At 34.4% G+C, this 17,344-nt stretch overlaps 1 protein-coding gene across 1 annotated transcript in view; it reads right to left on the bottom strand.

Annotated features, from left to right (window-relative positions):
• The window catches only part of kcnn2 (potassium calcium-activated channel subfamily N member 2), a 42,654-nt gene that overhangs the window by 21,180 nt on the left and 4,130 nt on the right, over nucleotides 1-17,344 (bottom strand). The window contains exon 3 of the mRNA XM_067399413.1: nucleotides 1,062-1,480. Coding sequence (XP_067255514.1) covers nucleotides 1,062-1,480 — 419 coding nt within the window. The remainder of the gene's footprint in view (nucleotides 1-1,061; nucleotides 1,481-17,344) is intronic.

Here is a 17,344-nt window from a genome sequence, read left to right on the forward strand (position 1 = left end):
TTAAAAGGTTACGCAACACACAGGTCTGCGATGTGAGAGATTTGATACTCCATAGGGTTTAACAGGTTGAGAGAAAGGCACAGTATCTTTTTTCTCTGAAATGATACATTTTGATACTTTAAACTAGTGACCTAGTAACTGAGAATTACTATATAATGTAACAAAAAAAATTATAATTGTGTGTATGAGTATATATTAATTCAGTGTCATTTTCTAAAAAAAGGCCACCTATGTAATTCACAACACAAATTCATAATTCATAATAATTGTATAGTTATATATATATACATACATACACACACACACAAATCTCACTATATATATATTATATATATATATATATATATATATATATATATACACAGTCAAACCAAAATTTCTTCAGACACCTTGAACATTTCATTAATTAATACAGTTTATTCACTATAGTTTTAAAAAATGGTAATAAAATATTACAAGATCTCAGAGTAAAACTGTGTCAGAAAAATTAATCTTAATTATGTCAGATAACACTTAAGCAAAACATGGTCAGGTCAAAGTGTCTGAATAATTTTTGGTTCCAAATGTTTTATCAATTTTACTGGTAGTCCATTGTATGAAGATTTTTTGGGTATAATGTGTCACAGTTTACTCTATTTTGCTATCCTCACTTGCATAACGTCCTGCACCCACTAGTAAAAATATATAAAAAATGTGAGTAATTTTTGGTTTGACTGTATATATGTGTGTGTGTGTGTGTGTGTGTGTGTGTGTGTGTGTGTGTGTGTGTGTGTGTGTATGTATACAAAAATCTCACTGGATTATAACAATTAATGGTAAAAGTAATGTTTGGAAATGTAAACTGATATTTCCTACTGACACACTATGGCAAAAGACATAAATAACTGGCTTAAAACCAACTTTTTTGTGAGAAAATACTAATGTGCCTAAGACTTTTGCACAGTACTGTATATAATCAAATTATTTTCATACAATTTAAAGTCTGACTTTAAGATCTTATAAAAATCTTCCCATCAATATTGACTTCCATTTACTACTGTCAGAGCAACAAAGCGGGCCACCTTTCGCAGGCCCTCACAGTCCAGGCAGCGATGATCCACAGAGAAATGGTGAACACCAGCAGCACTGTGCCGGGACAGATAGTCATGAGGGTCTTCATAACAAAGCGTGTGTTGAAGTTTATCTTGTTGAGGGCACCGATACTGCGTGATGAAGCATCAGTAAAGAGTTTGCTATGCAGCAGCATGACGCGAGCAATGAGGTACAGACGGAGAAACATGGGAATGGACAGGATGATATCCACATCGGCATCAGTCTTGGAAGGGGCGTAAGAAAAGGCTAGCCGCGCTGTCCACGTGAAGGTGTAGTTGCCTGGGATGGGATGTATGGCGCACACTAAGATCTCCAGGCAGATGAAGAAGATGCGCTCATAGGTCATGGCTATCCTCCAGTCGTCTGCGGCGTTGTCCACCATGAATAGCTATTTGGAGAAACAAAATGTAAAAATAAAGCTGCAGAAGCATGAAAAAAAAAAAAATTCATGTTCCTCCAGAAACGGGAAAAAAATAAATAAATACATTCAAAGAATAAAACAGTATATGGTAAGAAACTTGATTCAAGATTTATTTTTAATTTTTAAATAATAATTATATAATAAATATAAAATAAAAAAATAATTCTATGAAAATTCTATCAAAATATCTTAACTATTTTTGCACCTCAAGCTAGTATTTCTTTAGCAGCGAGGATTTATTCAGTGCACCTCATTTTTCCCAAATTTTCAACCTCGGCCTGTCAGCTTCTGCCAAGGTGCATTGCTCAACGGCTTCTCTCATGTACCAGATACCGCCAGGATTCTCTCCACTTGACCAGCGGCTCTGAGCCACACTGCTTTTTTCTACTCTTGCTTCATAGAAAAATCTCCCTCTTTCCCCTTCTCACCAATTCCATAAATATTTCTGGCCTGTATGGATTTGGTTTGCTTCTCAACAGCACAAACGTTACTGTTCACATTTTTAGCAGCCTTGGTTCCACAAGTATTTTCCCATTCAATTTCTTAATAGGTATTTAAAATAATAATAAAAAATAAAAAAATTCCCCTCACTCTTGCAGCAACATCTCTTCTCTTCTCTAATGACGTATTTACTGGCATGAGGGCGGGAAAACCTGTCACTCACACCATAGGCGCCGATTTATGTTTCTGCCGGTGGGTGCCCAGTGCCTCACATCATCACCCCCCCCCCCCCCCCAATTACATCCATATTATAGATAAATCCGCACTTATTTTTCGTATTCCCTAATGGGCTCATGGTAGTATTTTTGTAAACAGAGTCAGAGGTTCAGCCGTGCTCTAACTATCTGTGGTTCGAATCTGCCCTCATATAATTTTTTTCTCATTAAGTTCAAATAAGTTCCTTAATGTTTGTATATCAAGAGCAGGGACATGTTTGTGTGCATTTTGTTAGTGATTTCCCTGGAAAGTAGAGTCAGGCGATAGATTGACACGCATGTCTGAAGACTCAACACAACGTTCCTCGGTATGATTTCAAAAACAACACGTTTCAGCGCTAGGTTGCTTAACTCAAATTAACGTCAACTGGATGTTTCATTTGTATTATATCCGTGCATTGTTGCGACTCACGAGTCATGCTCTCGCTGATATCTGATGCAAGGAGAGTTTGAGCCATAGACTGTAAAAAAATGGTTTGAGCGCATCTAAACGAGAGCAAGGCCATTTGTGCTCGCGCATCACTTGGATGCTCTCTTGAAGTTTACCATTAAAATATCGCCATAGAAACGGCCTTAAATAAACTATAAAAAAGGGTTAAGATTGTGTCTGAAAGCTCCAATCGAATTTTTATTGGTTAAAATCAATGGAGAATATCTCGTATTTTTCCGTGGGTGCTCGACCATTTCGGGGGCTGGAGCACCAACGGGATTGGCGCCTATGACTCACACGAGATCCACCAATAGCAAACCACAACCATCCAATCAATTCCCCATGAACAAAATCAAGTCTCGCCCTACATTTGTTCTTGTTCGAGAAGCTGTTTCACTTAGATATAAGTTACAACAGGGAAGAAAAGACTATTCCAACTTTCATTTCATGCTGACTTTAAGATTCAATATTGGTTTGTTAAAATTAAGATAGATTGGGTTTCAACACAGTCCTAGAATGAACTACTCATCCAATAAGTCACTGAAAAATGATGTAATGAATCAAAAACAATGGTAAAACACCATTCACTTGTAGTTACTGATTTTTTACTCTAGGTTAAAACAATATATTTGAAGTTTATTGCAAAATATTCAGATATATATAATTAGGTTTTAAGTTCAAAGGCCTGTTCACACTAACACTAATGCTCAGCATGAAAAATTTCGAATTTTCGAAAACGCAATTATATTCTCTGACAGTTTTTGAGTCATATTTTATTAAAGGGTTAGTTCACCCAAAAATGAAAAAAAAAAATTCTGTCATTAATTACTCACCCTCATGTCGTTCCACACCCATAAGACCTTCATTCATCTTCGGAACACAAATTAAGATATTTTTCATAAAATTGAATGGCTCAGTAAGGCCTGCATTGCCAGCAAGACAATTAACACTTTCAATGCCCAGAAATCTACTAAAGAAGTATTAAAAACAGATCATGTGACTACAGTGGTTCAACCTTAATGTTATGAAGCGACGAGAATACTTTTTGTGCACCAAAAACAAAAACAAAAACAAATAACGACTTTATTCAACAATATCTAGTGATGGGCGATTTCAAAACACTGCTTCATGAAGCTTCATCGCTTCATAACATTATGGTTGAACCACTGTAGTCACATGAGCTGTTTTAAATACGTATTTAGTAGCTTTCTGGGAATTTGAACGTGCTAATTATCTTGCTGGAAATGCAGGCCTCACTGAGCCATCCGATTTTATGAAAAATATATCTTAATTTGTGCTCAGGAGATCAATGAAGGCCTTAGTGTCTGGAACGACATGAGGGTGAGTAATTAATGACAGAATTTTCATTTTTGGGTGAACTAACCCTTTAATATTTTTACGTTTGTCCAGTATTTGAACTGCTATGACTGATATCTGTCATAATTATGTGTTGTTATTAGGCTAATTAGGTGTACTGCAATAAAAAAAACACACACAAGGGCAACGCTGATCAACTTTCCATTTCTGACACCAGCTTCATATGGAGAAAAAACAAAGTCACACAGTATTTTCATGTTTTCAAACTGCCATTCAGATTTTTGTATTCGCTATGGTGTTTATCATAATACCAAATACAAGAGTACAGAGACAAGAGAGCCGGATTCTTCCTCTGCTATTCACTATCGCTTAGGAAAATACTTTGTTTGTAAATGCCACCACGTCCTAGTTTTATGTAACAGCAGTGTCTCCAGATACATAACCAAAAGCACAACTCAGTTTAGTCACAGTGCAATGAAAAAAAAGGGAAAATGGAAAATAGAGATTAGAACTGCTTTTTTACAGAAAATTCATGAAAAAAAGAGAAAGAAAAAGGTTTGGACAAAGTCATGCTATGCTTCCGTCTTCCATCGGCTCACTTTCTAATTAAGTATTGTTTCGATCAATTTCCAGAGTGCATGTGCCTTTGTCCTCGGGGATCCCCCTACACAACAGGATTTCTGATCATAAATATTCAACATGTTGGATATTTACGATTTGAGATCGGTCTGGCCCCGACATTCTTGTGAGCAGATTCAATCTCTCTTAACACATTTCACACAGGACTGCCAACTTTTGAGTTCAGCTTAGAGTAAGAACTATTGGAGTGAGGTTGGGGATCACAAGAAGTGTATTTTGACTGTCAAACATTTGGTGAATGAAACATTTTTTATTAGTTTTATTAACTAGCGGGTGTACGAATATATCGTGTCACAATATACCACAATACAAAAAGGCAACAATATCATATTGTGGATAGTGACAATATGTGTTGTGCATAATTCACCCAAAATGAAAATAACTGTGTGAGAAAAAATTCAACTTTGCAGAGTTTTAGTGTCAGTACCATATTAAACTACTATATATGATATATCATGTACAATTATGCAATGGGGGAATATTTGTGGGTTCTTAAAATGCCAAATGTCTTATGTTACCAGTAAAAAGTGGTCTACATTATTTTAAATATATCTAGTCAGTGAGAGAGTGCAAACATATTCATCTAAAAGAAATTTAGGTGTCAGAATAATGAATATTTTTATTCTGGTGTTACCATTAGTATTACCAAAGTATTACCATTACTAGCACCAAGTCCAAGCCTATTCATTTCCACCCCCAATGCAATACCAAATTTAGCATTTTAATCAACAGTACTTTTTTTGTTATCCTTTTACCTTATCGTATTGTGAGTTAGTATAGTTCATCAGTATGGTGATATGTATTGAATCGTGAAATGAGGGTATCATTAGTGACAATGTTACAATGTTTACAATGACTGGTACTGTGTTTTTATTAGGGCTGTGTATTGACACCGATCTAGATTCAATTAGATTCAGTATCGATTCATTGGGATGTATTAGATACAGTACATGTTCATTTTTCTCTAATGCTGTAAACTATACAGGGAACCCTGTCAGCCAGTACTAGAATATTAAAAAGGTGAAAATTAGCAACTGATTTGAATACAATTGCATATAATGCAGTTTTTAATATAATAATAATAATAATAATAATAATAATAATGATAAAACACTATAATAAGTTAAAAATATTATAAAAACTAAAAATATAATGAATATGTAATATACTGCATATTTTTGCAAACTCTGGAGTTTATTCTTCTAGTTAACTACTGAGTTTATGGTCATTGAATGGCTTTTCTGAGGTAAATGTGACGTTACATGACATATTGTTTAAAAGCTGATGTTTTTCCGTGGTTGAGACACTGATTGAGCGATTACATGAGACATGATACATAAGTTGTACTGTATCTTTCAGCATACCTTCTGATGTTCATTCATGTTTATTTTGTGCTATAACTAGTAAAGAGGAACAGATGATCAGTTCAAGTGCCTGTCAAGCCAGATTAAAGAGAGCCAAAATTTGTTTCGAATTTCAAAATAAAACTAAACGACTAATAAAATGTTGGTCGACTAAGCCTCTTCTTGTCGACTAACGGTTACACTCTAAAAAATACTGGGTTAAAAACAACCCAAGTTGGGTCGAAAATGGACAAACCCAGCAATTGGGTTGTTTTAACCCAGTGGTTGGGTTAAATGTTTGCCCAACGTGCTGGGTAGTTTTATTTAACTCAACTGTTGTATAAAAATTACTGTATTGCTTGCTTGAAATGAACCCAAAATATGCTGGAAATGAACATTTATTAATATGTTTAATAAATGAGCATTTATCAATAAGATAATGAATAATAAACAATAAACATTTATTAAATTGCTTATTAATAAATGTACACCTTTTGATTATTATTGTTGCCTCTAGTAATTATGTGTCTGATTTTTAATTTCTCACCTATTTTGGATTAATTTTAAGCCAGCCATATAGTCATTTTTGATCAGTAGTTGGGTTAAATAAAACTACCCAGCAGGTTGGGCAAACATTTAACCCAACCACTGGGTTAAAACAACCCAATTGCTGGGTTTGTCCATTTTCAACCCAACTTGGGTTGTTTTTAACCAAACATTTTTTAGAGTGTAGTCAACTATTAGGGGGCAGCCCTAATTTTTACTGCGTGAGGATATGGACGAGTGGCGTGAGAGAAAAGTGTCAATTGAGTGAGTCTAGCTCTGAATGTGTGAGAGTTGGCAGCCCTGCCTCACACCACAGGAAAATCTGATAAGATAATCTGGACTTTACCTAGGATTGTCAGAACGGTGGGAATTGGGCCCAAAATCGGCCCGATTATCTAGTGTGCGGGTGCCTTAATTGGTTGAGGTCTTTTCAGCATTATGGGAAGTGTAGATCTTCACTAGGAATTCTTCAAAAAAAATGAAATTGAAATCACACTGATCTTGATACAGAAGGTCTGTCTTGAGGCTTGAAAGGTTTACATATTATTGTTAAAAATCTACTTCCCTTTTGAGATAATGAGTGGAATTTTGCTTCCAGAAGCGGTCTGTTGCGCTCAATTGTCAGATCCCTGCCCTCCCTGATGTTCTGTGCAGATCATTTGCGGTTTCTTCCTGTGCATTCAATCATCTCAAGGTACCCGACAGCCAACATCAGCGAGAGATATTTCACCAGAGTGGTGCAGTCAGCACAATTCAAAGGCTTCGGCTGACAGACTTTATCCAACGAGACTGTGGATATCTGATATGAGAAAAGGCGCAAGTGATGAACCCCTGATCCAATATGTGCAAACGGGTTTCCTGCCTCCTCACAGCACCAGGCTATTTCACGAGTAATGGGTTTATGCGGTGCGTAACTGAATTATACTTTAATATGACTCTTGCTTGAGGCGTTGAGAGCTTGCTTCAGTGCTGTCCTGTGGTTTTCCCCTCACGTATGGTAGCACACGTATAAAACCTTAATGTTCGGACAGTTTAATCACATTTATGGTCAGTTATTTACTCAGCCTGGTTCACTGGATCTACAGTATCTGGATCATATGGGTGATGTTTGAATAAATCAAATAAAACCTGGCAAAAGATAAATGAAAATTTTATAATATAAACTGACACTTATAATATAACACCGTGCCAAATAACCTTGATTTAGACTGATTTCCTAATCTCTAAATTCCTTATTAAGAAAAACAGCTCCACTTCTGGAGGCAAATGAGATTAATAACGCAGATCATATATTCAGTGATAATACATTAAGACATTAAGTGAATCTGAGTGGTGCTTGACCGTACAAAAGGGTGTTGGAGTGACTGCCAGTGCATTGCTGTCGCTAATAACGTCTGAGTTATCGCCACATTGCTATGCTAGGATGTTCTGGCTGGTTGCTAGGTGGTTGCTAGGGCAGTCTGTGTGGGTTTCTAGGTTACTGATTCTAGCTAGCTTTACTCTCTTCAAAAAAACTGCATGATTTGAGGTATTTATGCATTTATTTTAGCAATGATTTTGCTGCAAATATAAAACTAAGTAAGTTTAATTCATTTCCATGAATCAGTTCAAACTGTCCATTTCAGCCAATTGATTGAAAATTGTTCATTTTTATTTAGCCCCTTTACACTCTAATATGAGAATACATAAAAAAACAGCAATATTTACCTATTATATACTTACTAAAGTATTTTGAAAGCCAAATTTATTTATTTTATTTTTTTGTATTGTCATATTAGTGCATAAAGGGCATAAATGAAAATGATTATCATTCTTCATTATTCTTCATTCTTCTTTTTTATTTTTACTGTATTTTACTTTTACATTAAATGTAGTTGGCTACAAGTTGAAATGATGGTTTACCTGATAAAATAAAAAATATATATATTTTATATTTGATATTATTTGATATTGACATATCAAAAAAAGGCTGAAAAATATTGAGATTTAAAAACATTTAAAAAACTTTTTCCCAGCCTTAGTATGATCAATAATAATTAATGGTAATAGTAACTCTTGCTTTAGCAGTCATTTCTAAAAAATCTTGAATCATTCACACAGAAAATAAATCCTTCATGTCTCAAAGCTTTTAGTGTGTATGTGTTTTTTTTAGCCAAAAGACTAAAATGAACATCTCCATTTTAGACCCTTGTAGTACCACCTACACATGTTAGTCACATGAATCATACAGCCTCAAAATATGACACTAATCCCCCGTATTCATACGACACACATGCAAACATAAAACACACACACTCCTACAACATATTCTGATTCCAAAGTATCAAAATAACATCAAAAACATGGGATGCTCCTAAACATAAAAATAGCCCTGGGCAAAATGATCAAGACTAATCATGTTTTGGACATTCTCATCTACACTGACTCATGACAGAAATCGTAAGGCCAGAAGAAAGGGAGATTTTAGACCAGATAAGACACATCAACTGTCTTAAAAGGCCTGACAATGGCCAGAGATGCTGTAACATTAACCAGCCTGTCTGTTAGTTTAGGCTGTTGTTCGACTTTCCGTGCGAGTGTAACTTAGACAGCGAAACACAAGCTGCCTTTCCGAATGGTGACAGACGCTATCTTACTCAAAGCTTAGCAACAACAACAACAACCAACAAACCACATAGCCTGCACTAAGGATGATAAGCGTGAAGCTTTAATTTTGTTTATATGGGCAAAACACGACACTAAGACACCACTTTTAACTTACTAACTTCAAAACGGAGCAATTAAACATTTAAAATGGGTTATGTAAGGAAACCTACTTGGTCGGTAAAACCAATTATGGTAATGGATGACCTGCAATACAATACTCAAGGGTGCTTCACCTTCAAGCATCCAATATTCTAACCGAGTGGCTGAGTAGGTAGTTATGGAAAAATGCTGAATTTGACAACAGAGGGGAAGGTGCACGTGTAATGGCCTGGTTACAACAGCTAAGGGTCGACCAGATAACCTCAACAAGTCCGAGAGCACGACTGCGGCGAATAACTCAACCAAGACAAAGCAGAAGCGCAAAATATAGAAAAATATTCATAAAAATAATAACTGAGTAAAAAATGAACAATTGTACATTTATTCCTTTCTGTTAAATAATTATGAGGAATTTTAGTAAAATGGACTGGTATTTTTATAGGGCTTTTGAAACACAATTTCTTCAATGACAATTATTTTAGTTTGAAAATTGCTGTTTTTTTTGTAAATAGTAATGTTTGCTTTAGAAATCATCACTAAAAATCTTGATTCATTTGCACAGAAAAAAAAAATCCTTCATGTATCAAAGCTTTTAAAAAAAATAATCATAAAAATAATAATTGAGCAAAAAACGGCCAATTGTAGATTCTGTTAAAGCATGACAAAGAATTTTAGTAAAATGGACTGGTATGTTGTAGGGATTTTGAAAAAAAGTTTCCTTCTGACAATTATTTTAAGGTATGAAAATTGGTGAAAACATTTTTTATAAAGTTTTGAACTTAACGTTTTAAACTTAACATTAATAATATATTTTATTTTATAAAATTATATTTATGTACACTGTAAAAAATGAATGTGATTTTAACGGTAAAATATTGTAAAAACGCTTTGGAAAAAAATTGTAAATAGGTTAACAGTAAGTTCCCGTACTATATACAGGGAAAACTGTAAAAGCTCTTACCAGACATTTTATGTAATTTTCACAGTAAAATGCTATCAATTTTACAATTTTTAGAAGTAAAAAAAAAAAAATCGATGTATAATTTACAGTCAAAAACTGTAAACTGATATTCCCACAATTCCCTGTGTGACACTCCACATTTTAAAGTATTTTGTTTAAAAAATCATGTTTCTTAATGGTTTTTGTTATCAGTAATGTACATTAGGGTTTCGTGTTACATCTTCTGTTGTTTAATGAATGTTTATTATTGCATTCTGTAAGTATTGTAGGTTACCATGATGGTGTATCGTGTTTGCGTGAATGACTCTTTGCACCTTCTTTATATTAGTTTATACTTCAGCTCGTGGAAAAACTATTTGTGATGAACCGATTCTTCATGTGGCTTTCTCTTTTACCACCTGCATTATTATGGTGGTTGTCAGTATATGTTAAAGTTACGAAACAGATTTTAGTAGTACTGTGCATTGTTGAATTTACTGGTTTACATTCAAATTTTCTTGTTTGTAAATTACAGTTTTATACTGTAAGATTTACAGTTTGTTCTGTAAATGTGTTTACAGTTTTTCTGTATTTTTTTTACAAAATTATTCTGGCAACCACAGCTGCCAAAATTATTATTTTCTAAAAACTACAGAATATTTTTTTACAGTGTAGTAAAAACAGTATATATATATATATATATATATATATATATATATATATATATATATATATATATATATATATATATATATATATATACACACACACACATACATATTGAAAAATATGCCTTGATTATTTTAAATAACTTTTATTGTAATTTCTCATTGTAATGTTCTTTGAATCACCCTTTTAAGTAATTTCAGAAAAAAATACATGAATACTAATATACATTATATAATATATCTATAATATGTGTTACATATATATTTGGGTTAAAAGTTAGACTGAACTGAACAATTTAATTATACATTATAAAATGTATAATTAAATAATTTAAAAATACATTATAAAAGTATTTAGTTGAAGACTCTTCAATATTCAGCATTTATACAATTTTTAAGTCAAGTCTATTAATGTTAGATTTATTTTTGACACATTTATATTCTTGTATCAGAGAAGACTACAGGTAGATTTGTAGCTCCATCACCCCTGGTCTCCTCTAATACAGATGCAGTAAGTCCTATGAGATACAGCGCTCGGCTGAATGATGGATGCAAGGCTGACTTTGGCAGAGCATGTGGATTAATGAAAACCGCAATAAAAAAAATGGCCTAAACTGATCAGCGCAGCACAAGGTCGATGGCTCTTCTGAAGCAGCAGCACTCACTGTTGCCTTACCAGACCTGAACTCTGTTAAAACACAGAGACAACAAAATAATCTATTAAACGCGTGTCCATACAGGGGGCTTGGTGCTTTGTGCTCCTGCTGACATTTCGCCTTGCGTTGCCTTGACAAGGGCATGGACAAAAGGTCGTCTTCCTCCGTGCTATCCGTCTGTCTACTAGGCAGCAGGGGTTGGTTACTGGTTTTAGAAGAGCTCAATATAACTAATGGAGCATGGCTCAATATTTAATCTGTGTAATGTAGAGAATGGGAACATATATCTTGTCGCTAAGAAAAGAAATCGCTCAATCTCATTAGAGAATTAGGTAGAGAGGTTCAGCCCAATTACAAATTAATGCAATGGTTAATTTATGATATCAAAGTGGGTCCTAAGAGGCCACTTTGCTAAGTAAATCCTCAGTTGTAGGTTGCTTTTAGCTTTCAAGTTTCTTTGAAGAAAGAACCGAATGCTTTCAGTGTTTGCATTTGTGTAATTGAACGCTGTCAGGAAAATATGACAGCTGTTGGTATTATTAAGCTAACAGTAACCCAATTGAACTCTCTGTGTCTAGTGATTTAAATTCAAAATATATAGAATAAAATAATACAGTATCAAAGCCACTGGTTGTCTCAAAATTGTTTCATCTTAAAACATCTATACTGTAACTTAGCTCAGAAAACACATGGGTCACTGGTAGTTTCTTATTTTAATAAGCTGTAACCTATTTTAACTCTCTTTAACATTTTAAATAAAATATGTGAAACTGTATATCCTATTCCTTCTACTTAAACTTTTTTGCACACTGAATTCAGATATGACGATTCATTTTCTATAACATTAAAATGATAATACCTTACAATTGTCTCTGAGCTAAGTTACAGTATATATATATATGCTCTACTATTTTAAATAAAACAATTAAATTAAATTAAATCAGCAGTTGTCTCAAATTAATTTCATTTAAAAAAATACTATTTAAATTAAATCAGCTGTTGTCTCACATTAATTTAATCTAAAAGAAAAAAACTTCTGATTTAATCTCATAATATCTATACTGTAGTCCAGCTCAGTGAAAACTCAGGGGTCAGTGGTGAAGGATGGATACGTGACACTCGGCAGTCGTCTCAGGTAGAGTTAGTTGTCACAGAAAAAGGTAGTGCACATCCTCTATAGTGCATCAGCGCTGCTCACGTTTCTGCCCTATACGTTGTGCACGGACAATACAAGTGTTAAACACACTGGAAAACAAATGATTTGTGGTTCAATTGCAGCTAGCAACCATGTATCGTTAAAAAACTCCTGCTGCAAATGAAAGTTATTGGTTAAAAGAATGAAATACCAATATTTCGTATCAAATATAGCAATGATGTGCATGTACTTCTAATGGGTATAGGCCCCGGCTGGTCCTTTCAGAAAGGCACATATTTCTGGTAAAGCATTCCCATGATTGATGTCCCTCAGAGATTTGTGGGCCCTAAATATTACAGAGCGCAACTGGCTCATGAATACACACCGTTATAATTCAACAGTGTGAAAAGTAATAAAACTGCTCAGGCATTTATGGTTGCAGAGCCAGGGCTCTTAATGGATTTTGGGGGGGGAAATTTGCATGCATATTACAAAACAGTGATTTTGTTTCATGTACACGTCACGCAGACATGTACAAACATGCCCATATATGTTTCTATATACTGTGACAAATTTATGTGTGAGATTTTAAAACATTTGTACGCAGAGCACAAACATTATTGTATTAAAGGAACAGTACAACCCAAAATTACATTTTTCACATTTATGCTGTTTCAAACCCATATATACATGGATTTGTCAAAGATATATATATATTTGAAGACTTCAGATGCAGTTGAAGCATCTGAAATTTTCTTATAAAATGAGCATTTTTATCAAGCTTGTATGTTTATGTTCAGTTATTTCACTTTAAATTGCACTTAGAGGCTTAGAGGCTTCTTTTTATCTATGCGTGCATTTTCTGGGAATTGAACCAATGAACTTGGTGTTACAGCCAGCATGTACTACTTTTCGAGCTTTTTGATGAGACACAAAAGTTCTTTTCGGAGTTTGGCACATGTCGGCAGTATAAATCAATCATCATCTAAATCCATTGTATGGAAGCAGCTTAAACATTGTGCCAAACATCTCCTTTTGTGTTTCACAGAAAGACATAAAATAACGTGGGGGCAGATGATTTTTATTTCTGTGGACTATTCTTTTTTAACACTAGTTCTATGAGAATACTATGGAAACTTGTTTCCACCACAAAAAAAAAAAAAAAAAGCAGAGCAATAAAATCAGAATTGTGTGATAAAAACATCGCAATCCTGACTTTTTTCTCACAATTACGAGTTTATATCTTGTAATTCTTTTCTCAGAATTGTGAGATACAAACTCAGAATTGCAAGTTATGAAGTCCAGTTCTGAGGGAAAAAGACTGACTTATCAACCCTCTATGGACACACTGCAGCTCGAATTGCCATTGGCTAGTAAATTTTTTATTTTACTCGCTAGACTTTTTACATGGAATACAAGAACAATGCAAATGAAAAAATTCTACATAAATATAATATACAATATAAATATAAAATATCATTTTCAAACACTATTAAAGACAAGTAACAGTCTGTAATAAAATAAGAACAAATAATAAAACTACAAGCAATAGCACAAATAAACAATAGAATAAACACAATAGATGCAAATGTAAAATAACACTGCATAGCTTTCACTGTATAAATTAAATATAGATTAATCCTTATTAAAGTTACAAAAGAGCAGTGAGTGATTTTTTTGCAGTGAGTCTGTTGTTTGATTAACCCTTAAATGCATACCTCGGGTCTTTAGTGACCCGGGACGTCATTCACTACCCTCCTCCTCATTCATTTTTTAAAGTTAGACACGAACATTCTTGGTATTCCTCAATCAATTTATTATAAAGAATATAACAAGAAAAAAAATCATAAAATTATAAAAGAATGCCTATTTTTGAATTCATTTTTTGTAAAAATTGTATAGGGTCACTAACGACCCGAAGTGTGTATCAGTGTATGTATATATTTTTTTTTTGCACAACAATAATTGAATCTTAGATGATGGAATAAGCGCAATTCACCTTTATTCCACAAGGTGGCAATGTCTGATACACAATGCTGAAGTGACGACTCATTCAGACAGAAAACGAAAAAATAAGAAAAACATTAAAATGGCTCAGCGATTTACTGCAAGTACTGAACGCAATCAAATATGACTGTAACTGTTACAGGATGAATCTGGTGAAGCGGTTAGCGAACGAAATATTGATTTTGAAGATGTTAAAAATTATATAGTTTTGAGAATACGTTTGAGATCGTGAATAGGCTCATATTTGTGACCTCAAACATAAAAATAGCCCATTATTTGCTGAATTTACTGGGAAATGAGCTCTGACGAGGACAGTGATGATGGCATAAAACATCTGCTCAAACGGAGCCCTTTCAAGCTCCAAAAGGTAACAAAATATGCTTTATTTTATTCTTCTGTAATTGTTACCCTAATATCAGAGGAGTTTTATATTATCGCGACAGGTAGAGATCCATCTGTGTTAGATAAGACCTGAATATGTAAGAATGATTGTCGAAACAGTCATACATTTAAGGGTTAACATTAAAAATCAGACAGCAGCAGGAATATTAGGCTGCTGTCACTTTAAGACATAATGCACCGATATACTGATACTGTTACACATGCGTTTTCTTGTGTTAACGTTCACTTATGATAACAGACTATGTTTACCAGGATACTCGTGAAGTCGAACATTTTGACATAATTGTGTGAAATCAAGCACAAGACATGAAAGAGCTCAATTCAAAGGCCGCTCTCAGCCAAGCGACGTTGCATATACCTCAGCAGCCAATACAGTTATCGCCGTTGCATGTTGTAAAGTCAGAACTGTGAGATATAAACTCACAATTCTGAGAAAAAAGTCAGAATTGCGAGTTTATATCTCTCAATCCTGACTTTATAACTCGCAATTGTGAGTTGATATCATGCAATTCTGAGAAAAAAAGTAACAATTTCAAGATGTAAACTCGCAATTGCAAGAAAAAAAGTCAGAGTTGTGAGATAAAAAGTCGCAATTACTTCTTTTATTGTTTTATTCAGTAGTGGAAACAAGCTTCCATAAAATACAAGATCCTATCCAGTAAGTTTAAAAGGTCCACTTTCTACAGCCTGCATTCTCTTCATCAGTGCGACAGAGGTCATCGGCCACCAGAATCTTTTATGCCTAAGTTAGATCGCCTGGTTTTGTTGTCATCAGATTGCATGGTTTCTCATTCCTCTGCTATGCCCAACAACACCTAATTGTCTCAACATGGCTCTTTGACATCTCAGGTGAATGGCTATTCATCACCTGCGGTCTTGAAAAATTCCACGTTTTTCCATCCCTGTTGAAGGTCAATGTATTTTCGTCTTGTTTTGTCTCTCAGCGTATCAAAAATCCTGAAGTCATGCTGGATCACACTACAGAAACCGTCTGACTGAGCAACTTCACAACTTCAGCAACTTCACATTTTATCATTCATACGGCGTTCTCCGGCTTAAGTCATTGTCAACTACATTACAGCAAATGACTCACTACTGGTTTGACTTTACCAGCAATGTGACCTTTTACAGGAATAAATCACTCGAAACTGAAAATTCCATCTCATCCTTATGTTGTTCCAAACCTGTGAGACTTTCTTTCTTCTGTGGAACACACAAGATGTTTTGAAGAATGCTCATGCTGTTCTTTTACAATTACAAGTGAATGGGGATGGATACTGTGAAGCACAAAAAATGACGAGCAACATAAAACAACATAAAAGTTGTCCATATGATGTATATTCTCAATATTTTTATGACTTCTCATCAAACATATAATATCAACCCTGGTGTGATTTGTTTTGATGCACAGTTTTCCAATATATATACACACAACTAAGATTTGATTGCAGTTGTATGCACATTAATGGTATTTTGTGAGTTATACTGTATGTAAAGGAGTAGCGTCCACATTCTTCAAAACATCTTTTATGTTTTACAGAATAGAAAAAGTCATACAGGTTTGGAATTATATTAAGATGTGTAAATAATGATGATTTTTTTTTTTGAATTGTCCAAAATGCATACAGGGGACCCTAAACACACACACACACACACACACACACACACACACACACGTGTTTGTTTTTGTGAATTGTGGGGACTTTCCATAGGCTGCAATGCATTTTATACTGTACAAACCATACTTTCTATCCCCCTACCCCTAACCCTAAACCTAACCATCACAGGAAACTGTGCACATCTTTATTTTCTCACAAAAACATCATTTAGTATTTTTATTAATTAATTTACATTGTGGGGACCGGTGGCTGGTCCCTACGACGTAGGTGAACTCAGGTTTATATTACATCGTGGGGACATTTGGTCCCCACAATGTAATATAAACAAAAGCACACACACACACACACACACACACACACACACACACACACTCACTCACACTATTAACTAATAACACTTTCTCCGTTCTGCCAATAGCACTACAATCTTGTTGGCACTATGTACTTACTGGCAGTACAAGCTTATTGGCGCTCTTTGGCCTTATCTAAGTTCTTGATTTATATATTTTGCCATTAACGCAAGTAACAGTCAAAACCAATATATCCATTACGGTATGACAGATTCAACCAAAATAATAAATAAATAAATAAATAGCATTCTCATTAGCTAGTCCTTTGCTGTCTTGTTGTACTACCCATAGTTGTGCAAAACAAGGTGTTTAACTGAC

The sequence above is a fragment of the Chanodichthys erythropterus genome, chromosome 10, assembly GCF_024489055.1.
Source record: "Chanodichthys erythropterus isolate Z2021 chromosome 10, ASM2448905v1, whole genome shotgun sequence".
In the NCBI taxonomy this organism is placed as follows: domain Eukaryota; kingdom Metazoa; phylum Chordata; class Actinopteri; order Cypriniformes; family Xenocyprididae; genus Chanodichthys; species Chanodichthys erythropterus.